The 24,294-nt window shown below is 41.8% G+C and overlaps 1 protein-coding gene and 1 long non-coding RNA gene across 2 annotated transcripts in view; one reads left to right on the forward strand and one right to left on the reverse strand.

The window, feature by feature from the left end:
* Positions 1–24,294, reverse strand: part of LOC127527920 (uncharacterized) — a 247,273-nt gene that overhangs the window by 145,214 nt on the left and 77,765 nt on the right. The gene's annotated exons all lie outside the window — the stretch shown is intronic.
* The window catches only part of LOC114666093 (receptor-type tyrosine-protein phosphatase R), a 237,432-nt gene that overhangs the window by 24,988 nt on the left and 188,150 nt on the right, over positions 1–24,294 (forward strand). Inside the window, exon 2 of the mRNA XM_028820833.2 lies at positions 5,172–5,476. Coding sequence (XP_028676666.1) covers positions 5,172–5,476 — 305 coding nt within the window. The remainder of the gene's footprint in view (positions 1–5,171; positions 5,477–24,294) is intronic.

Raw genomic sequence — 24,294 nt, forward strand, 5'->3', positions numbered from 1 at the left:
AGGTGGATTGGCGATTCTAAATTGGCCCTAGTGTGTGCTTGGTGTGTGGGTGTGTTTGTGTGTTTCCTGCGGTGGGTTGGCACCCTGCCCAGGATTGGTTCCCTGCCTTGTGCCCTGTGTTGGCTGGGATTGGCTCCAGCAGACCCCCGTGACCCTGTGTTCGGATTCAGCGGGTTGGAAAATGGATGGATGGATGAAGATCTCTTAACTAACCTGTTTTGAATCAAACCATCGGGAGGACTGTGGCGCTGATGCACGCACTTGTTCTTTTTTGCCTGTGCTCAAGCTGCGCATGCTCAGGCAGCCTGTCGGGTGCACCCAATCAGCTACTGACATCGACTTCCTACCCGTGTGCGCAGTCTGCTGGTATGTCGTTAATTTGTGCTCGGGGGTTATGTTTGCGTTCAGTGGCAGTCATCGGAGGTGAAAAACAGCAAAACCTACAATATATACAAGTTGGTCTAACTGCTGTCAAGGTAAAATGGATACAGTAAACTAACTGATAGCTGGAGTCACACAGAATGATTCTTCGTTTCAACACAGACAAGTTCGCAAATTTGCATATGCTTTTCAAAGGGCTATTTTGCAAATGTAAAACTGTGTACAGCATGAACTGTTTGAAATATCTCGCTATGTTTGAGATAACTGATCTCTTCTTGTCAAATTGATTTGAAGAATAAGCAGGCCACATTTCAGCAAAATTCATCCAATTGCTGCTGCAAAGCTGTTTCATATGGACTGACAGTCAGACAGATAGGCAGACAGGCATGGGCTATTGCAATAGGTGCCTTGTGTATTTTCTGTGAAAGCACCTAATGGAAATCATTATGTTAAAAGAGTACAATAGTATGGGTTATAATAGAATTAAAAAAAATGTGATAAGTAACACTAACAACTAATAAAAAATAAAAAAAAATTAAAACATAATAAAATCTTCTTCTTTCGGCTGCTCCTGTTAGGGGTTGCCACAGCGGGTCATCTTTTTCCATATCTTTCTGTCCTCTACATCTTGTTCTGTTACACCCATCATCTGCATGTCCTCTCTCACCACATCCATAAAACTTCTCTTAGACCTTCCTCTTTTCCTCTTGCCTGGCAGCTCTATCCTTAGCATCCTTCTCTCAATATACCCAGCATCTCTCCTCTGCACATGTCTAAAGCAATGTCAAGGAATCACACAACCCATTAAACAACCATGTACAGTGATCCCTCGCTATATCGCGCTTCGCCTTTCGCGGCTTCACTCCATCGCGGATTTTATATGTAAGCATATTTAAATATATATCGCGGATTTTTCGCTGCTTCGCGGGTTTCTGCGGACAATAGGTCTTTTAATTTCTGGTACATGCTTCCTCAGTTGGTTTGCCCAGTTGATTTCATACAAGGGACGCTATTGGCAGATGGCTGAAAAGCTATCCAGCTTACTTTGTCTCTCTCTCTCTCTTGCGCTGACGTAGGGGGGTGTGAGCAGGGGGGCTGTGTGCAGCTGCTTCCTGAAGGACAGGCTGCACGGAGCTTCGCATACTTAAAAGCTCAAAGGGCACGTATTGATTTTTTTTATCTGTCTCTTGCTATCTCTCTCTCTCTCTCTCTCTCTTCCTGCTCCTGACAGAGGGGGTGTGAGCTGCCGCCTTCAACAGCTTTGTACCGGCGGTGCTTCGCATACTTAAAAGCCGTATTGATTTTTTTTTTTGACTGCTTGCTTTGCACTCCTTTGAAAAGGAAGATATGTTTGCATTCTTTTAATTGTGAGACAGAACTGTCATCTCTGTCTTGTCATGGAGCACAGTTTAAACTTTTGAAAAAGAGACAAATGTTTGTTTGCAGTGTTTGAATAACGTTCCTGTCTCTCTACAACCTCCTGTGTTTCTGCGCAAATCTGTGACCCAAGCATGACATTCTAAAAATAACCATATAAACATATGGTTTCTACTTCGCGGATTTTCCTACTTCGCGGGTGGCTCTGGAACGCAACCCCCGCGATGGAGGAGGGATTACTGTAGTGCCATTGAAGAAGCAGTGTAGTAGACAATCTAGCAGGTTACTAACAGATCAAGTTAACCTGAACTTTAGCCTGTGTTATTACATGCAGCACGAGTCCTCTTTAAATCAGGAACCCCTGTAATCATCTAGTTGTGGGTATTTATGGAGCCTATTATACATCTTAATAAAGGTTATGTTTATTTTTATTTTTTATTTTTTGGAACACTCCATGTCAATGAAGAAGGAGGATGAGGTTGGGAGCATGCACTGATGGTTCTTTTGAAATCCAAAAATGGCTCCCCTATGGTATCACTTTGAAGAACTAATTTTATTTTTAATAGTGTAGGGGCCACTCTGGAGGCTTGAATATCTCCAGTCCAAATGTTATTTTAGCTTTACTATTTAACTCTTATTATTATTACTAGGGGTTTCGACCCCTGCTCGCTTCGCTCTTCAACCCCCACCCGGCCTGCGCTGTGCACCAGCCACTTCGCATCTCTGCCACTAGTGTTTTGAAGAGGGGGCCTGAACGCACCCCAAGAAAATGCGGTTGCTCTTCCGAAACCCCCTCTTAAGCGGTGATACAATGGGAAACAAAATGAAGTTTTTTTTTACCTCCTCTTTGCTCAATCAGCTGTTGGCTTGCTGCTGCTGCCGTGCCGCGTGATCTGCATCTCGCATGGCGCTTCGAACATTTAAAAGCCTGTACAGCAGCTGTCCTACTCTTTGTCTTTTATTTCCTGGACGTAGTTAAATCTCTTGGCACAAAGTCTTGTCTCACAGGACGTGAGTTCTTGATGTTTTTTAGTTTATAATTTAAAAACAGAATAAGAATCTGAAAATCTAACAACATCACATTAAAGTTCAATAAATTCTGAAAAGAATGATACCAAACATATAAATATATAGGTTTAAAAATAAGCCCAATTTAAAGCGTGACAAAAAATGTGACATAAAATCATCACACAAAATCGTTGCACTTTTAGGTTTAGGATTTTAAATATATAGTGTAGATTATTCTTTTGGGCCTGGGTGAAATTTTAGGAGGGCATCCTCTTTGTGACAGTGTTGTTGTTGTAAAGTGCGTGCAGTGGCTGTCTAACAGTACATTTATGGAGATGTCCAGACTGAGGAGCATTCATCTGCTTTTGCTGATGTTGCCTTAGTTCAGACATGCTGCTAGTCATGTAGACATAGTCAATGAGTGACATTTCTGAAGTTATTTCTGTTTGCTAGCACATCCTAGTGTACCTTCAATTTAATCGGTTAGCTCAGTTAATTGCTTAACAGTCTGTCATCAATCCAACTGGCCTTATGACGTATATCACAAAACTAAAGGGGTTACTTATTTTTGCACCTGCGCCATTTCTGTTTACTGGGTAAAAGGTTTTGCTACCTGAACTTTCTAAATTCTCAAATTGGCGACAATTTGTACTTTTTTGCTTTGCGCTCTCCAACACCATAACCTATCGTCTATGGGGGAGGAGCAAGCAAAAGCTTTAGATTCGTCAACAATTTCGATCTCCAGTTTTCAGTCGATCTCGACTTTTTAGGGTCCCCTAATACCGAAAACATTGATATCTCAATGATGGGTGTGTGTCTGTCTGTGTGTCTCACAGTTTTTTGAGGACAGTCTAGAGTTGAAATGGCTGGATGGAAAAATACTAAACTCGAAACTTAAGCCTGTTCTGAGATGACAATGTGCTGAGTAGTTTTTGAGCCAAATCGTGCAAGAGAAAGAGTCACTCTAGAGCAGGGGTCCCCAACTCTGGTCCTGGAGGGCCGCAGTGGCTGCAGGTTTTCATTCTAACCCTTTTCTTAATTAGTACACTGTTTTTACTGCTAATTAACTTGTTTTGAATTCATTTTATTAGACTTGATCGCGAAGACTCAAGCTCCTTAATTGTTTCCTTTTCCTTAATTAGAAACCAAACAATAATGAGATAGAAAATGAGCCAAAACATTACTAAGAAAACATGACCAACATTGTCAATCATACAATATCTGAAAATAAAGAAAGGTAAAGGTCTCAGGAATGTCGATCTACTCAGGTCCCCAAAAAATTTTAACAGAGCCCTTAGAGAAGAGAAAATCAACAATTTTAGAAATGTGAGCAGTAATAGGCATGGAATTAAAGAACGGGTTTAATTAACGACAAGACTCTGCACCTAATTAAGGAACTGGTTGGAGTGAAATTGCTTGGAGTGTCAGGCCCCGACTTAGTTGGTCTTCTGTTGGTTTCCTCACTTCACATTTCATTTCTGTTTGGGTACCATTTAAGGAAGGAAATGAAGCAATTCAGAGGAACAAATCTTAAAAAAATAAGTCAATTAAAATTAATTCAATAGAAGTTATTTAGCAGCAAAAACAGGGCACTGATTAAGAAAAAGGTTAGAATAAAAACCTGCAGCCACTGGGGCCATCCAGGGCTGGAGCTGGGGACCAGTGCTCTAGAGGAACCCTCAAATACCGTAATTCTGCAATTAATTATGAATTCTTCTTGTCAGTTGCTATCGTAATGACCAATTTTATGATCAGAAAGATCTTCATCAGAGTGGAAAATAATTACTGAAATGTTATAGAGTAGTTTGGGTAACTTGGTTCCTAGGTCACAGAGCCTACTGACGTTCACGTCTGAATTTTTTCAATTATAAAAAAGCAAAGTATGATTAAACATGCATTTTATCATTAAAGAAAGAGTCTCCCAAACTTTCAGAAATGGCTGTAATTTCCTTTCATGTTGAACTTAATTAAATTAAATGCATTGTTTTATAGCACACTTGTGTTTGCACTGGGGTTTCTCTTTTGCTTGCAGCCTCCATGACCTTAAGTTAGGCTAACGTGTTTTGAAAATACACTTAGCTATTGCATTATATTGCACCTTTAACATAACACACTTTACATGTCAGCTCTTTTTTGAGAGCCTTTTTTCCATTCGAGAGGTCACGGTGATCAACTTCAGTCAAAGCTTCCAATCGGACTTCATAAGGCTGAGTTGTCACGCATTGCAGTAAAGGAGAGTCAACTTCAGATGAACCAAATTTACCAAAAAAATTGAAAGGAGTGGGCTTGAGTATTGACAGAAGTGGAGACAGGGCTACCATTAAGCCAAAGGTCTATTAGCTAAATTCTAAGGTTAAGTGACAACTTCACTGTTGATAACTTGCACATGTTCTCTTTCACTGCAGGATGCTTCTCTGGAGATGATGATCCTTTCGGGACAGTTCATCAGCATGAGCCCAAGAAGCCATTTATTTTCTATCAGGATACCGAGGACAGTGATGGAGCCTTGGGTCTGGATGATATTGATAAACCCAGAAACATTTTCCACTCAGCCTCAACTGCAAGGATCAACAAACTACGGCCAGAATTGTTCCTGAAGACATCCTTCCGGAAAGCTGCCAACGATCTAACAGTCAATTTGTTAGCGAGGACCGATGAAGACTTGGAGATTGAAAATGTACCTCTGCCTTCTCAGGATGTCATTGTTGTGGTAGGTTACCTGTTCTTTTGCTTCTTTTTTGCTACCTGGGTTTGGGATTCTGTGCCGCATTTCTCAATTTTGGTTTTAACTAACCTCCTGCTCCCTTTGACAAAGGCCTTTTGGCACAGTACCAGTTCCGCTGAAAGCTGACGGAGTCAGGCACTCTTGACACAAATCTGTAGATGAGCCTGCGGATCAGAAATAAGGCCACTAAAGTGAGCGGGGATGAGCTAAGCTAGGTGTAAAATGAGAAGGACTAATTTAATATTGTTAGAGTGCTGTCTGTCAAATACAGCAGAAGAGAATCCTGGGAAAGGTCATTATTATCTTTAACCTTCAGATGTTTCAAGGGAATTATGGCAAGACACTGTGGGACAGATCAATACTTACTAAATGACATGATAAAGCACAACATGAAGATAAGAGGCTCAAGAAAGTCAAATGCACATCCTGTAGTCTAATGGGTGTAATAAGACCACTGGATGAAGTATTATAGCCTTCATTACAGCAGAGTCTAGAGAGCAGAAGCAGCTTTACTGTGGTGATGTATGAAGGCAAGAACTAGTATGAGAAGGAGAAAATCATGCAAATCATTCCAAGTGCTCCTTAGTGTTCACTCCGTGATAGCTCTACTTCAGATGCATCATCTGCATCTCAGAAGCTAATAAGTGCCACCCACAGGAGTGAGTTATCTTCTGTTTTAATTCTCTTATAGTCCTGTAAATCTTGAGATGATTTGTGCAGCATCTTGTCGTGATGTATAGTGTGAAAGGTTGTGCGTTAATCAAAAATGAATTACGATAACTGGAATGATATTGGAGTAAACCCAGCATATTAACTGAGCCCATTTGCTACGTTCGTACTGAGAACAGATGACACCAACGTGACTGACTGACACATACACACTCGTTCACAGATTCCTTTAGATTCATCTTGCATTTTAATTTTCTTAAATTCCCAATGTGACATCCCGGCTTCCAGCTGCCATGGGAGTATTCCATCCAGGGCCATCTTAACAGCATCATAGGCAGTGGGGCAAAGTAGTGCGCTAGGGCTCCTGTTTCGATAGCAAAACAGAAACATACATAGGCATCAGAAAGATATTGGGCCTCTATGCTCTGGGGACCCCCAGCCAGTGCCCATAAGTTAAGATGACCCTGATTCCATCACCTGGGACATTGATAGTCATAACTGAGGATGGACTAGGGCAAGTGATGATACAAAGGCAAGCTCGGGTGAAAAAAGTGCAAAATGTAAATTTATTGATAAACAACTACAACTGTTGTCACTTTTGTGGTGCAGTTAAAATGCAGCCTTAAATAATGCTCCATTAAAAACACAATGCAGGAGTGTCGCATAAATAATTAAAATCTATAAAATCAATAGAAAAACACAAAGCAGCCATCTTCTGTAAACGGCCGCTTTGTCACATTCCTCGCCACTATAAAAGTGAGGAACTCTAGTGGCTCCATACTCCCTCTGTAAGATCCATCCTCGCACCAATGCTTGGATTCAAAGTGCCCACTGTAATAAGCTTAAGTTTAATATATATATGCAAATATATCTTATAAATCTGCCCTTTTCTACTCACATGCACAGTGGACACAGTGCCAGATTTAACACAAGGGTTCACCATATAAGAACTGCTAGGCAAGCATTATAATATAAGACAAGACAGATAGGGACAACTGGGAAACGGGCAGTCAGACTGAGGACCATTGTATACTATTTTTGTGCGTCAAAGTCAGCATGAAACTGTATTGCCTTGTTTGGAATGGCATGATTCACCGAAGTGGGGGCCTGCATGTGAAGAAAGAGTATAAAGCCTTGGAACATTGCCCGGCACACTTTTGAAGCCGACGGACGGATGGGAGATAACGTCATCCAGTCCTGAAAATCCTTCCATCTGAGCAACGAAAATGGTAGACTCTGCCATTGGTTTCCTTCGTCTGTTATGCAGTGTAAGCCGTCATTAAACAGAGCTAAGTTATTTCTCCTATGTGATTTCTTACCGCCGTATCACTAAGGGAGGGGTATTGCCTTTTTATATCATATCAATGTAGATTCGGGTTAGATAACATGCCACAATCATGAAAGAACTCATTCCCAGGGAGCTAATGCTCTCTGCTCAATACATCCACAAGTTCCCATCAGGCAAGCACTGTGTCAATTTGGCTTCCCATCAGCAGAAACGTCCTTCGTTCTGAAACTTGGACTCTTGGGTTCACCCTCTGCCACTTCCAGTTGGTACCTGCAGAAAGTTTCCAAGACCACAATTTCTTCCCCACCACTAACTACAATGGTACAGGGTTGGCCCCGCTACCGGGAAGGCACAATTCTATAACAAGAACATGACCTCCCTCAGAGTTCAGCACCTTCTCCCTGTCTCCATCGGTCTTGTTTCTCCATCAAGTCTTGCCTTATTCTCAGAGTATATATCTTTGGAGGACAGACCCTCCACCCTTGAGCTCCAAGTAGGTGGAGCTGACTCCAGTGTGTTCCAATAGAGTCTAGCTGCAGACCTCCAGAGCTCCACCTGGTTGCACTATGGGAGAGTTATTTGACCCAAATGATGCCGACTGTCCATTAAGTCAACTCCACGTACTTGGATCTCCACGGTGGAGATTTCAGGCTGCAAAGATACCAGTCTCCGTATTTATTGCTAGCATTTCTCTCCCTTCTTTGCCTTTACTCCATTTTTTATACTGTATCTTGTAGTGTTAGTGCTGCGATCACTGACACATGGAACTGTTAAAGAGGGATGGTCACGCAAATTCTCAACCACGCATGCATAATTAATTAATCAATTCTTCCCATTAATGCTCCATATCTGCATAGCTTCCCCACGTACCTGCATTCCCAACACTGAATACCACTGTCTCCAACATAACAGAAAAGAAACACTGCCTCCCGCCGTTCTAACACTGACCTAAGGCACACTCTGCCACTTTGACTGTGCCCATCATGTTAATTTGCACCTTCTCTCTGTTAGTAAGCAGGTGCTTTACCTTGCAGGCACTAGGGATGCCAAACTACAAAATGTCACAGTAGAAGTGAGTCTGTGTGATTATCGGCTTGCTAAGTCCTATAAAATCAATCAATCAAAATGTTAGTGTATATAGAACCTTTCTACAGTGAAAAATATCGCAAAATGTTTTCCACCATCTATAATCTGATTTTTTCCATTTTATAAAACGTGCTCCCCGGCAGTCTCACGCCTAGATGATGAGGACTGAGTTGTTTCCAGCCAGTAGAGAACACACTACCTACCACCACACCAAATTCAGCATTCATGGGTGATTTTTAATTTTTATCACACACAAGATGTCTGAATACTTCAAGTGTTGCATTGATGGATTTTGTGAGGCTGGCATTCCACAGGGTTTATTAAGCAGAATGTAGTCAGTCACTTCAAAATCAAGGGCCGCCTCTGTGTGTGTGGGCACTCAGCTCCTGGCAGATATATTCACTCTGGAAATGCAGCTGCTATTTCTAAAGTTAGATTTCTCTGAGTGCTCCATTCAATTACACTTCACTCTCCTTTCCCTTGGGCTCACTGTGACAATAAAACGGCAGCGTCCCAAATGAAATACAAAGTGGCATATACAGGTAACATGGGAATAAGAAAAATGGCTTTAAAGTCAGAAGTAAGCATTGATCCATTAGCCCAGAGCAGACCACACTTAAAGGTCATTGGCACTGGTCAAAAACCCACCTTAAGACATAGCAATGATCTAAAAAGAGAAGTGCCAAACATGGTGTCCATTGGTATATCTGATCAGCTTTCAAGGCAACAGTCAGTTAAGGGTGTAGTGTGGACTGCAGCAGATTTGTCATCAGTGGCAAGTCTGGGAGCATGAATGGCCAATGAAGAGTGCTGAGGTTGCATCAGCAAGGATAGGTAGTGAGGGATGACTTTGAAAATAAAAAAATGAGAAGAAGAAAGTAATTTATAGGCGATGACATCCACAACAAACACTTGCTATCTACTGTATGTAAGGTTGTGATGGTTATCTCCCCAAGTTATTGAATATTACCCAGTTCCAGTCCACAGTAGGCTGGCAGCATGCTGAGCTCTGATGTTAGTCCAAATACAGTGTGTAGTCAATGGCAGTCAACCTCAAGGGCATCATCAACAGAGCCTTGAGCCATTGCCTACTGCCTGAAGATGAGTGCAGACAGTGGACAATGGGGATGGGAAAGCTCTCTCACACATCTTGTCTGTCCTTCCATATTGTTGTTAATCCTTTCAAATCCCTTTCTAACTGTGCATTCATTTCCATCATGGCCTTACTATAACAGGTAGTAGCAGTCCTCAGGTGCCTAGGCTTACACTGTTAAAACATTACTTTATTTATCTTTTATGAGGATGCCAGGATACCAGATTGTGTGGTCCAAAACACTGAGACAAAAATTCCACATCTATGTAGTGTGGCCTGCAGAAGGCACTCCTGCCACCCAAAACTGACACAGACAGACTCAGAGACACAAGTGCAAGCACACACGTTTTTATTTTTATTTTTCCTCGTGGGAAACACCTTCCCCCATTTCCCACAAGCACAACACAGTCACCAAGCACAGCACAAAACTCTTCTTCTTTCTCTTCCTCTTTCCTCCACTCCACCTGGCAAGCTTTCGTCTTCTCCCACCCGACTCTGGCTCCCAGAGTACAGGCTGCTGGCGCCTTTTATAAAGCTTGTTGACGCATTTCCAGCAGCACTTCCGGGTGAGGCAGAAGAGCTGCCCATAAGAGCTCAGCAGCAGCTGCAGCACCCCCTGGTGGCTCCCACGAATCCCAACAGGGTTGTATCAAACTCCAGCTCCTGTGGAGCCCTGTGGGAGTCTGCAGGCACCACTGCAACCCAGGGGGGCTGCCACATAGTGCTCTGGGGGAGGTAATGCTCTGGATATGCTCCCTCCCCGGCCGTGTGCCACAATAGTTATAATTTTCAAAAGAAAACTATTTGCAAACACAAGACACATACAAGGATAAGTCAATAATTATCCACACTCTATTTCTAATATGTATTAGAACTATAGTGGAGAACCAACAGACAAATTATTTTTGAAATAGTCCCCTTGCTTTTCAATGCACTTGGTCCAGCTTTCTAAAAGTTTGTTTATGCCCCTGAAAAAAAATGTTGTTAGTTAGTCCCTTAGCTAGATGTGCACAACTTATTTCATTTGCATAACCATGAGTAGTTTGTATACAGTATATGATTTGCCATTTCATGATAGTCGCTCATCGGTTTGTCAGAAGTTCAAAGTATGAACTTGCTCGATGTTGTCATCGGAAATGAACATGGACAGGTGTACCACTTCTTCTATGTGCTTAACACCTCTAAAAACATTTTTGAACTTCTCAATCCATTAATTCACTCTCTGTAGTGGTAAAACACCATCTCCATATTGTACAGAAAGCCTTCTGTGGATTTTGGTACCTGATACACCTTCAGCCCAAAAAAAAGGCTCACTTCTTTGGAGCAAACAGAGACTGAAGCGGCCATGTTTATTTCTAGAAGACAACAAACAACAATTGACCGATCAAGGTCGAACTTTTATCACTGTGATCACAGACATACCATGTTTCCATATGTGCATGGGGAAAGTGGTTTTGACCAGCCCAAACAAAATCATCACAAAAAAGATAATTATTTACTTACCCTGAAGTTAGTTGCCAAATCCCTCCCAATATCCCAAGATGATGACACTCAACTAAACACAAACACTGTCCAAAAGCAGTTCCACTACCAGATGGTGTCCATGGCATATGGAAAATTACCAAATGAAAAGCCTGTTGGAATAAATGTTAACCTTGGGCTACTATGCATATGTCCGATGTTGACCTGATCCATAATGAGCACCCTACATGAGGAAAAGTCCAAACAAGCAAATCCCACAAACAAAACTGAGAACATAAAATCCATGAAAATCTGTACCCTCAGTGTGATGAAAAAACAAATTGGAATTAAAAAATATCTGCTGTAACCTTATACAGTGTATAAAAAAAGAAGATCTCTCCTCCGTATAGCCACAGGCCAAGGCAGATCCCACAGGCTGATAAGAGACAGAGTTCTTGTTAAGAACTTCAGAAATCTGAAGAAAAAGAGGAGATCATGCAGTCCATCAGGCTTGTTTGTTTAGCTTATCTCATCCAGACACTTCTCAGAGGCTGTCAAAGCTTCTGTTTCAACTCCATGTCTCAGCAGTTAGTTCCACATTCCCAGAACTCTTTGCATTCCTGGCTTAAGTCCTAAATGTACTTCCCCTTAGTTTCCACTGATGTATTCTTGAGTACCTGATTCACCAATAAGTTGAAAGATTTCTGCAGCATCTACTTTATCAATGCCTTTGAGAATTATGAAGACCTGGTGTAGCTGCTCCTGAAGGTTTTCTCCTGGTACAGATGAGACCACGCTCCGACTGATGTTTAAAGAGTATTTATTTGCTCTCTCTCTCTTTACCAATCTCAAACAACGTGAAAAACTAAAATACAATAAAACTAGTAAATTAAACAATTAATAAATTACGCAGGTGTCAGGATAACAAATTAAACATACAGTGTGCGCCTTCTGACCAGAAATTCAGGAGTCTTTATCACAGTCTCTCTGATACTTCACTTCTTCTATCTTAGTAAAACTAAACAGCTCAGTGTCCATTAAGCGTGTCCCTATGTGCATTTCCGCTCCACCTCCGACCTTATCATGTGACCACTGCGCCCTTCCATTCAGACCAACTTTGCAAACTTATGTACAAATACATTGAATATAAATAAAATTACAATTAGAAAAGCAATTATTATCAACAATAAGATTGTACCACAACTATATGATATACAATATAATTTACAAAATATATTTTACAAATTCAAACACTAAATTTACATATATATACACACATATATTTTGTGACAGCTACACCTGGATTGGGTCCCCATGCAGTGACTTCTGCTCGAGACTAAACACGTTTCATTTGTTGTGTCTGTCAGAGTAGGCCATGTCCTTAAATCCTGAGATGCCCTTGGTTGCTCTTCTCTGCACAGCTTTGAGTGCTGCTATGTCTTTTTTGTAGTGTGGTGACCAGAACTGCACACAATACTCCGGGATGCGGTCTTAGTAGTGCATAATATTGTCCAAGTATAACGCTCCTCAATTTATATTCAACATATTTACAACATAACCTAACATTTTTTTTGCCTATTTAATTGATTCTGCACATTACCTACAAAATGAGTGTACTGCTATATCAGCCTGTCTTAATATTGTTATTAGCCTGTTTGGTAGATTCCTAAACCACCCCCACCCCCCCCCTTTTTTTTTTTTTTTTTTTAATTTATTAATTTCTATTGTAATCATTCCATACAAATAGATCAATTTATAACCAAACAAAATTGAAGTCAAATCAAACCCCACCCCTGAGAAGGAGAGCTTAGCTAAATGAGAATTGCTTAGGGCTTTTTAATAAGACAAGAATAAGTAAAAGAAAGGGAGAAATAAATATATAGGTAAATAAGAGATGGAGAAGGGAATTAAATGCGGTAATAGTTATTTCTTCTTATTCTAAAATAATATTGATCAGATCCTGCCAGGTTTTGAAAAAATTTTGTACAGATCCTCTAACTGAGAATTTGATTTTTTCCAATTTCAAATAATATAAAACATCGGTTTCCCACTGACTTATCAGAGGAGAATTAGGATTCTTCCAATTTAACAAAATAAGTCTGTGTGCCAAAAGTGTAGTGAATGCAATCACCATTTGCTTGTCCTTCTCCACTTCAAGTCCGTCCGGAAGAACACCGAACACAGCTGTTAATGGGTTAGGAGGGATTGTGACCCCAAGGCTGTCTGAAAGGCACTTAAAAATTTTTGTCCAAAATGATGTTAGTTTGGTGCAGGCCCAGAACATGTGACCCAGTGAGGCAGGAGCTTGGTTGCAGTGTTTGCAGGTTGGATCTTGCCCTGGAAACATTTTGGACAGTTTTAAGCGAGACAGATGAGCTCGATATATCATTTTTAGTTGAATAATTCTATGCTTTGCGCATATAGAACTCGAGTGAATTCTCTGCTTTGCTACCTTCCACTCCTTTCTGATATATTAATTAAGAGATTTTCTTCCCAATGTCCTCTTGGATCTTTGAAAGGTAGGGACTCTAATAGGATTTTATATAATGCGGAAATGGTGTTTAATTCCTCGAAATTGATACTTTGTATGACTTCTTGACAGAAACATACATTAAAGTATATGGATTCTCATGGTGAGGAAAGCTATCAGTCCACGTTCACTACAACCAGCGGGGCGACACACACTCCGTATGGACTGAGCCTTAGGAAAGAAGCCTCGCTGATACAGCGTTCGGGGACAGAATAATGAGAATGTTGTGTCAACATAAACCTCAAAATGAGAGATGGCTTCTTGTAGGACAGTGTCTTGTATTTATAATTGACATTCTGTTTTCCCCAAGTGTAGCACTTTGCACTTTTCTATCTATCTATCTATCTATCTATCTATCTATCTATCTATCTATCTATCTATCTATCTATCTATCTATCTATCTATCTATCTATCTATCTATCTATCTATCTATCTATCTATCTATCTATCTATCTATCTATCTATCTATCTATCTACAGTTAGGTCCATAAATATTTGGACAGAGACAACTTTTTTCTAATTTTGGTTCTGTACATTACCACAATGAATTTTAAATGAAACAACTCAGATGCAGTTGAAGTGCAGACTTTCAGCTTTAATTCAGTGGGGTGAACAAAACGATTGCATAAAAATGTGAGGCAACTAAAGCATTTTTTGAACACAATCCCTTCATTTCAGGGGCTCAAAAGTAATTGGACAAATTAAATAACTGGAAATAAAATGTTCATTTCTAATACTTGGTTGAAAGCCCTTTGCTGGCAATGACAGCCTGAAGTCTTGAACTCATGGACATCAGCAGATGCTGGGTTTCCTCCTTTTTAATGCTCTGCCAGGTCTTTACTGCAGCGGCTTTCAGTTGCTGTTTGTTTGTGGGCCTTTCTGTCTGAAGTTTAGTCTTCAACAAGTGAAATGCCTGCTCAATTGGGTTAAGATCAGGTGACTGACTTGGCCATTCAAGAATTTTCCACTTCTTTGCTTTAATAAACTCCTGGGTTGCTTTGGCTGTATGTTTTGGGTCATTGTCCATCTGTATCATGAAACGCCGCCCAATCAGTTTGACTGCATTTAGCTGGATTTGAGCAGACAGTATGTCTCTGAACACCTCAGAATTCATTTGGCTGCTTCTGTCCTATGTCACATCATCAATAAACACTAGTGTCCCAGTGCCACTGGCAGCCATGCACGCCCAAGCCATCACACTGCATCCCTCCACCGTGTTTTACAGATGATGTGGTATGCTTTGGATAATGATCTGTTCCACGCCTTCTCCATACTTTTTTCTTGCCATTATTCTGGTAGAGGTTGATCTTGGTTTCATCTGTCCAAAGAATGTTTTTCCAGAACTGTGCTGGCTTTTTTAGATGTTCTTTAGCAAAGTCCAATTTAGCCTTTCTATTCTTGAGTCTTATGAGTGGCTTGCACCTTGCAGTGCACCCTCTGTGTTTACTTTCATGCAGTCCAGGTCTTTTTGCGTTGCTGAGTTCACCAGTCTGCGGTGGGTTGGCACCCTGCCCAGGATTGGTTCCTGCCTTGTGCCCTGTGTTGGCTGGGATTGGCTCCAGCAGACCCCCGTGACCCTGTGTTCGGATTCAGCGGGTTGGAAAATGGATGGATGGATGGAGTTCACCAGTGCTTGCTTTCTTTCTCAGGATGTACCAAACTGTAGATTTTGCCACTCGTAATATTGTAGCAATTTCGCAGCTTAAGGATGGCTTCTTTCACCTGCATGGAGAGCTCCTTTGACCGCATGTTTTCTGTTCACAGCAAAATCTTCCACATGCGAGCACCACACCTCAAATCAACTCCAGGTCTTTTATCTGCTGAATTGATAATGACATCACGACGGACTTGCCCACACCTGCCCATGAAATAGCCTTTGAGTCAATTGTCCAATCTATCTATCTATCTATCTATCTATCTATCTTGCTTCCATAATTGTATTCTAATGTTGTATTCATTGTCTTTTTCCTCATCTATCACTTGTATTGTATCACTGTCACTAGTCCATGGGAGAAATGCAAGTAACAGTTTCTTTGTATTATGTCCTTGAACTTGAAATTGGATACGTGGGAGAAGTAGATAGACAGATGGGTTTGTATTTAGAGGCAGAACAAGAGGTGTTAATTGGTAGGAGCTCCATTCTCTGAAAAATAGAAATCCCCCTGCCCTCATGTTAATCAGAAGCTAGGTTTATGAAAAGATGAGAATAAGCCTTATTGTCACTGATCCTGTGATGCCATAATGTCAGTTCAGTTCCTTACAGGCCTGCTGTCAACACACAGATAAGAGTCTTTATGAGCTGATGGAATCTTTATGAAACTGAATTCTAATAAACATTCAACAGAGGTACTGGCCAAATGCCGTGGCGAATACTGAACATAATTGAAACGTGATACGGATTCAAATGGCCTGGTGATATCAATGGCAGTGAACAACAACTGCCAAACAGATTTTCAGTACTTGTACATGTTTAAAGCCAAAAGGGATACTAAACCCCTAAGCAGTCTTTCACCCTACTTATGGTCCAATCATAAACAATACAGTAGATGGAGTCCTGTATCCTGATCTTTAAGCTTACCTTGGGTGATTAGAGCTGATTCAGAAGCTCCAGGAGACTGACCTCAAATCAAGATCCACCAAGTATCTTCAAGGGGCTGTTCTTTCTTTCTGTGCTTGTGCAGGTTTTCCTCCACATATTCCAGTTTTTCTCCCAATCCCTGATATGTGCAGGTTATGTATAGGTATTCCCTTTTGGAGACTGGCATCTTATCCAGGGTTGGTTCCTGCTGTGTGCCTTATGCTGTTGGGATGGGCCATGGTACTGAACTGGATAAAGCATCTTTGAAGATGGATGGATGGAAAAATGATATTTAATGAGGAGTCCTCATGCTTGAATTAGCAAAATGGAAAAACACCAGTAACAGCACACTGCACGATAATGTGTAGTATATACACTTGACTTGAGCATTCATAGTATTCATCCTCATTCTCTGTACATTTATCATTCGTTTGCTCAGAGGTTGATGTGCTTGCTGCTTCCTGAGCAGCTCTTCTTTACTCCACCCTAGTTGCCCGCTGCTTCTCTTCATTCATCGGCATCGTTTCGCATTAAAATTGATTAAGTTAGTTTTTGTGTTGCAAGTACTTAGTACGTTTTCTTTAATTTTTCACTTAATCTGGAACTTATTCACAGCGCATCACTTTTTCCACATTTTGTTATGTTACAGCCTTATTCCAAAATGGATTAAATTCATTTTTTTCCTCAGACTTCTACAGACAACACCCCATAATGACAACGTGAAAAAAGTTTACTTGAGATTTTTGCAAATTTATTAAAAATAAAAAAACTGAGAAATCACATGTACATAAGTATTCACAGCCTTTGCTCAATACTTTGTCAATGCACCTTTGGCAGCAATTACAGCCTAAAGTCTTGTTGAATATGATGCCACAAGCTTGGCACACCTATACTTGGCCAGTTTCGCCCATTCCTCTTTGCAGCACCTCTCAAGCTCCATCAGGTTGGATGGGAAGCGTCGGTGCACAGCCATTTTAAGATCTCTCCAGAGATGTTCAATCGGATTCAAGTCTGGATTCTGGCTGGGCCACTCAAGGACATTCACAGAGTTGTCCTGAAGCCACTCCTTTGATATCTTGGCTGTGTGCTTAGGGTCGTTGTCCTGCTGAAAGATGAACTATCGCCCCAGTCTGAGGTCAAGAGCGCTCTGGAGCAGGTTTTCATCCAGGATGTCTCTGTACATTGCTGCAGTCATCATTCCCTTTATCCTGACTAGTCTCCCAGTTCCTGCCGCTGAAAAACATCCCCACAGCATGATGCTGCCACCACCATGCTTCACTGTAGGGATGGTATTGGCCTGGTGATGAGCGGTGCCTGGTTTCTTCCAAACATGACACCTGGTGTTCACACCAAAGAGTTAAATCTTTGTCTCATCAGACCAGAGAATTTACTTTCTCATGGTCTGAGTGTCCTTCAGGTGCCTTTTGGCAAACTCCAGGTGGGCTGCCATGTGTCTTTTACTAAGGAGTGGCTTCCATCTGGCCACTCTACCATACAGGCCTGATTGGTGGATTGCTGCAGAGATGGTTGTCCTTCTGGAAGGTTCTCCTTTCTCCACATGGGACCTCTGGAGCTCTGACAGAGTGACCATCAGGTTCTTGGTCACCTCCCTGACTAAGGCCCTTCTCCCCTGATCGCTCAGTTTAGATGGCCGGCCAGCTCTAGGAAGAGTCCTGGTGGTTTCAAACTTCTTCCACTTATGGATGATGGAGGCCACTGTGCTCATTGGGACCTTCAAAGCAGCAGAAATTTTTCTGTAACCTTCCCCAGATTTGTGCCTCGAGACAATCCTATCTCAGAGTTCTACAGACAATTCCTTTGACTTCATGCTTGGTTTGTGCTCTGACATGAACTGTCAACTGTGGGACCTTCTATAGACAGGTGTGTGCCTTTCCAAATCATGTCCAATCAACTGAATTTACCACAGGTGGACTCCAATTAAGCTGCAGAAACATCTCAAGGATGATCAGGGGAAACAGGACACACCTGAGCTCAATTTTGAGCTTCATGGCAAAGGCTGTGAATACTTATGTACATGTGCTTTCTCAATTTTTTTATTTTTATTTAATTCGTAAAAATCTCAAGTAAACTTTTTTCACGTTGTCATTATGGGGTGTTGTGTGTAGAATTCTGAGGAAAAAAATGAATTTAATCCATTTTGGAATAAGGCTGTAACATAACAAAATGTGGAAAAAGTGATGCGCTGTGAATACTTTCCGGATGCACTGTATGTCTTAAATCTGCCTCAAGAATGATTACCGAAGGTGGTAGGGAATGAGAGCGGCACCCATACGCATGCGCTGCACGGCCGCCCTGCTGCGCGCTGCCGAGAGTTGATTCTACAATAAAATAAAATAAAAATAAAAAGAGTAATAAAATCATCACCCCGATAGCGGATAGTAGACATCACATAGTATATGTGTACCAAATTTCAGGTCAATAGGTGAAACGGTTTGCGAGCTACAGGTGATTTAAAATCCTGGACAGACAAACGAACAGCCACGGTAGCGTATTATAGAAGAAGATAGATATAGATATAGATAGATACTGTACTATGGTTTAACTTGGGGCGCCGTGGAAAAATCTTGAAACATTAAGTGGGCCGAGAACAGAAAAACTTTGGAATCCACTGAGTTGGAAGTCTTCACATTTTATTGTTACACAACATTGAATCTCAGTGGATTTGATTTGCCGTTTTTGACATTGGTCAACAGAAAAAAAGCCTCTTTAATGTCAAAGTTGAAACAGCCGGTGCAACCAATGAGCTTTAAAAGCCAGATGATTGGTTAAATGAAGACCACCTGTCCATACTCAAAGGATGTCAGTTGATAAAAGTGTGCCTCCGTGTAGAAGCCTGAAATCAATGGAGATCACTTATCGGGGGTTTCATCTGAATTTTGTCTAAATGCTCCTGTATCTGGAAGGTTCAACTGAGTCCGTAATGTGGCCTGAATTACACAATGAAGACAAAAGAACACACCAAGGAACTCCATGAAAAACATAAGTTAGGACAAGGAGACAAGAAAATATCCCAATCACTGATTATTCCTTGACGTCTATTTAAACACGCCATTAAGACATGGAAAGAGTATGGCAAAAGTGTGCACAGAAAATGAGTAATCCTACCAAAAGAAGATGAGTGATGGAGGACAAGAAGAGAAGCTGTTTGGTGCCTCACCAGTTGCAGCTTTATGCGAAAGTGTAAAAGAGAACTGATGCTCATAACTCCTTGCACATTTAGTAGCCATGACTGCTTTGAGTCTGTCTTCATTGGTGTTTATCAGCTTTGCACTTTCGGACATTTGGCCGTTTTCTCCCACTCTTCTTAACAATACTATTCAAGAGCTTTGTCAGGTTGAGTGGGGGATTGTGAGTGTTCAGCTTTTTTCAAGTCCAGCCACAAAGTCTCAGATCTGGACTCTAATCTGGCCACTTCAGGACATTTACATTGTTGTTTTGAAGCCATCCCCATGTAGGTTTGGCTTTATACTTAGGGTCATTGTCTTGATGGAAAACAAACTTTCCTCTGAGGCGCAGGTTTCCTGTCGGCTGCATCAGGTTTTCTTCCTGGATTTCCCTGTGTGTTGCTGAATTTATTTTATCCTTTTATGCCTTCCAGGACTAGAGAATCCTCACCATAGAAAGATCTTCCCACTGCCATGTGTCACAATGGACATGGTGAGCTTTTGATAATGTGCAGTGTTCAAGCATGCCAACAAGTTCAAAGTTGGTCTTATCAGACCATAGAACCTTGTTAAAGTTGTCTTCAGAGTCTCTCATGCACCTTCTGCTGAGATGTTCTGTGTGTATTTTATTTTATTCTCTTTTCCACTCTCCTATGAATCTGTGATTGATGAAGCACTGGGCAATGGTTTTTGTCTGAACAGTCACTCTCTTGTAGCTTGTAACTCCTTCTGACTTTCCATAGTTCTCCTGGTGGCCTCCTTCAGTGGTCTTGTTCTTGCACAATGACTCCATTTTCATGAATGGCCTGCTTAAGGCAGATTTACAGCTGTGCCATACTCCCATCTCTTCATGATCAATTTAACTCAATATTCAGTGACTAGGAGATTTTCTTGTCTCCATTCCCTGACTTGTGCTTTTCAGTTACCGTTTCACAAATTTGCTACATTGTGTAGATCAGTCCTTGATATTGACTCACCATAAGTTGGACCTTCCACATACAGTCAGGTGAATATAGACTACAATCATCTCAAATCCCAGAAAGATGATCTCCATTGAACATGGGGCTTCTAAAACCACTTGGCTATGTCAGTGATGATTTAGGGGTGTCAAATTAAATAGGGGCTGGCACTGAGGTGCAGTGGTGGCACTGCTGTCTCACAGTAATGAGACCAGGGTTTGTGTCCCGGGTCCTCCCTGCATGCAGTTTGTGTGTTATCCCTTTGTCTGTGTGGGTTTCCTCCCATTGTCCAAAGACATGCAGGTTAGGTGACCTGGCAATGCTAAATTAGCCTTATTCTGTGCATATGTGTGTGTGTGTGTGTGCGTGTGCGTGTGTGTGTGTGTGTGTGTGTGTGTGTGTGCGTGTGTATGTGTGTGATCACCATGCAATGAACTGGTGCCCTGTCCAGGCTTTGTTCCTACCTTGCACCCTATGCTACATGGGATAGGATAAATACTTAAGATATCAACTATTTAATGTTCAGTACTTTAAAATAATTTAAACCACTCAGTAGAGATCTGATCGGGGTGCTCGAGAGACTGAGCGAAGAGTCTGAGTGTCTGGGCCTTATGAGTGTCCTGATAAAAACCAAGATCCAGGCCTTTAATGACTTCATAGGCAAAGCCATCAGCAGTGTGTCTGTCTGAGAAGAGAGTGTCGACCTTGTCGAGAGGTTTACTTACCTTGGCAGTGACATGTCTCTGGTGACTCTTCCTATGAAGTCAGTAGATGGATTGGAAGAGTATGGGAGGTCATGAGGTCACTGGAAAGGGGTGTGGGGCACTCCCGATATTTATGCAAAAGGACACAGATCCAAGTCTTTAGAGTCCTGGTGCTTCCTGTCTTGCTATATGGTTGCGAGACATGGATGCTATCCAGTGACCTGAGATGAAGGCTGGACTCCTTCAGTACAGTGTCCCTTTGGAGAATCCTTGGGTACCACTGGTTTGAGTTTGTGTTGAACGAGTGGTTACTCACAAAGTCCTAAATGAGGCACATTACCTGCATTGTGAGGGAGTGTCAATTACAGCACTCCAGCCATGTGGCGCTATTCCCTGAGGGTGATCTGGCTTGTAAGATCCTCATTGTTGGGGACCCGAGTGCCTGGACCAGGCCAAGGGGTCACCCACGTAACACCTGGCTGTGGCAGATAGAGGGTCATTTCTGGAGGGTGGGACTAGACCCCGTGTCTGCCTGGGGGGTTGCCAACCAGGATCCTGAGCTGTTTTGTTGTGTGGTGGGTGCGGCAACAACCTGGTGGTGGGTGCTCCCCAACCTGACCTGACCTGTAGAGATCTGTTTGTCGTTTGACATTAAAGAGTCAAACTCATCTGCTGTTGAGTGTCAAAAAATGACAATTTAAATCCACTGTAATTCAATGTTGTTAGTATAAAAAATGTGAAAACATCCATAGAGGTTCAATAATACACTAAAACTGACAGGCGTTGCCTCCAGAGTTGCTTGTTGCTTTACACTTGATACTGATAGGACAGACTCAAGCCCCCCATTACCTTAGGTTATATAAACTAAGATATATTAAATTGTATTTCAAACAACACTAATAAATCATTCTCCCAGGATGACAAAACTACAGTGAGACACTAGCGTTTCCTATGAAGGTCTGGCAGTCCTGGTCTTGAATGGCTGCTGGAGGACATACTGTTTGTGTAGAAGCTGTGGCTGTGCGGAGGTGTGTGCTCAGTGTGTGCAGACCATGTAACGCCTCTGAACTGATTGAATAAAAAAACTAAAATGTGCCCCTTTGCACATGGCTGACTATTGGATTTGACTCTGGTCCAGTCCCACCACTGACTCACTGTGTGACCCCAAGTGAGTCACGTCTGCTGCCCACGCTCACATGGAGTGAATGATATGCGTTACGGATTTCAGCGCTTTCCATGATTCAAGCTGACTTCATGGTCAGCTCTTCTGAAATGTTACATTTGCCTAAGGGCTTTGAATGCAGTTTGAGTCACCACTATATTATAATGCAGTACTACATAAGTAGCTGCAGCCCCCAGAAAGACCCCTGCGTAAATCAGCCACTGTAACTACTTTTCGTGTTTTATTTTGTTTCAAACTGTCTTGATAAGACACACCTGCCTTTGGATGGGATGGCAGCCCGATGGTGTCGATGTGATATAACTCGTGTGGGCTGACATGCACAGTTAGGTGCTTCAACTACCCCATGGAGTAGCTAACTGCTTACCCAGCACACACCTTTAGTATAAGTGGACCCCTCACCTCTACACATGTTATGTTCTTCTTCTCCTTAGTTAAAATATTTCCACACTTACCTGCAGATTCTAACCTCAATAAGCAATGCCAGGAAACAACCATCCCTACTTGAAGTACTAGTGAGGTGGGTGGTTGCCATCAAAATGTCCAGATGGTTTTGTGCTTTTGTACTATAATGCCCTCTAGTGGCAACAGAGTCCAATGCACATCTAATCTCTGCTTTTCGAAGTCCCTGTAACAACAAGGCAAGTCACCGTTCTTCATACCACTCTTTAGTGGTTTGTTATGTTTTAGGCCAGAGATTGCATTTTTGCCTGGTCAACACAGCACATCCATGTGTGTCTCATCAGGACACAGAGTATTTTTCCTCATGCTCCCTTAAGTGAGTCACTTAAGTGCCATTTGGCAAACTCTAAGTAGGCTGTGATGTGCCTTTTACTCCAGTGTGGCTTCCATTTAACCACTCTACCATAACAGCCTGAATGATGGAGTGCTGTTGAGATGGCTGTTAAAGTGACAATTGGGCTCTCGGTTCACCTCCTTGACCAAGGCCCTTCTTGCCTAGTTCGTTAGTTTGGCAAGATGGCCACCTCTCGGAAAAGTTCTTGTGCTTCCAAACTTCTTTCATTTCACAATTATTGAGACAACTGTGCTCCTGGGAACATTCAAACCTTCATAAATGGTTTCATACTCTTGCCCCAATTTATACCTCACCACAATTTGATCACAGAGGTCTACTGAGAGTTTGTTGGACTTTAAGACTTGGTTTGTATCCTGCCATGCAATGAGAATTGTGGATTTTATATACACGGGGGTGTGCCATATTAAACAATGTCCCATCAGTTCAGTTTGACACATGATACACCGGAGCACCTATGGGAATGGGGTGAATTTCAATATTTGATTTTTAATGAATTTGCAAATGTTTCCGAAATCAGTTTTCATTTTGTCATTATGGATTATAAGAGAGTAAAATGATGGTCAAAAGTGGCAGATTCAACACTACAATGTGGAGAAAGTGAAGAAGTCTGAATACTTATACTGTACCAGTAACGGCGCACTGAATGATAACATTGCAGTGAATGCACTTGACTTGAGCATTCCTAGTTTTCAGACTCTTTCTCTGTACGTTTAGCATTCGTTTGCTCAGAGGTTGATGTGCCTACTGCGACCTGAGCAGCTCTTCTTTTCTCCACCCCAGCAGCGGTCCGCTTCTTCTCTTCTTTCATTGGCTTCTTTTCACATTAAAACTGATTAAGTCAGTGTTTGTGTTGCAGTTACTTAGTACATTTTCTTTAATTTTTCACTTAAGCCACTTAAGTCCATTAAGGCACTTAAGTCTTCAATCTGCATCAAGAATTATTTAAGATATGAAGAGGTAGAGGAAGTGACGGCAAAGGTGGTAGGGACGAGAACATCATGCAGATGAGGAAAAATACTCTGTGTCCTGTGTCTTTGGACAGAACTCCAAGCAAGTCCCGGCAATGCACATCACCTGCCTAATACAATCACTATGGTGAACTATGGTGGAGGCAGCATCACACTATGGGGATGCTTCTCAGCAGCAGGGACAAGGAGAATGCAGCCAAATACAGAGAAGGCCTTGAAGAAAACCTACTTCAGAGTGCATGCGATGTCAGGCTGGGGTGACAGTTCTCCTCTCAGTGTGACATG

Source organism: Erpetoichthys calabaricus, chromosome 1 (assembly GCF_900747795.2).
Source record: "Erpetoichthys calabaricus chromosome 1, fErpCal1.3, whole genome shotgun sequence".
NCBI classification, from domain to species: Eukaryota; Metazoa; Chordata; class Cladistia; order Polypteriformes; family Polypteridae; genus Erpetoichthys; species Erpetoichthys calabaricus.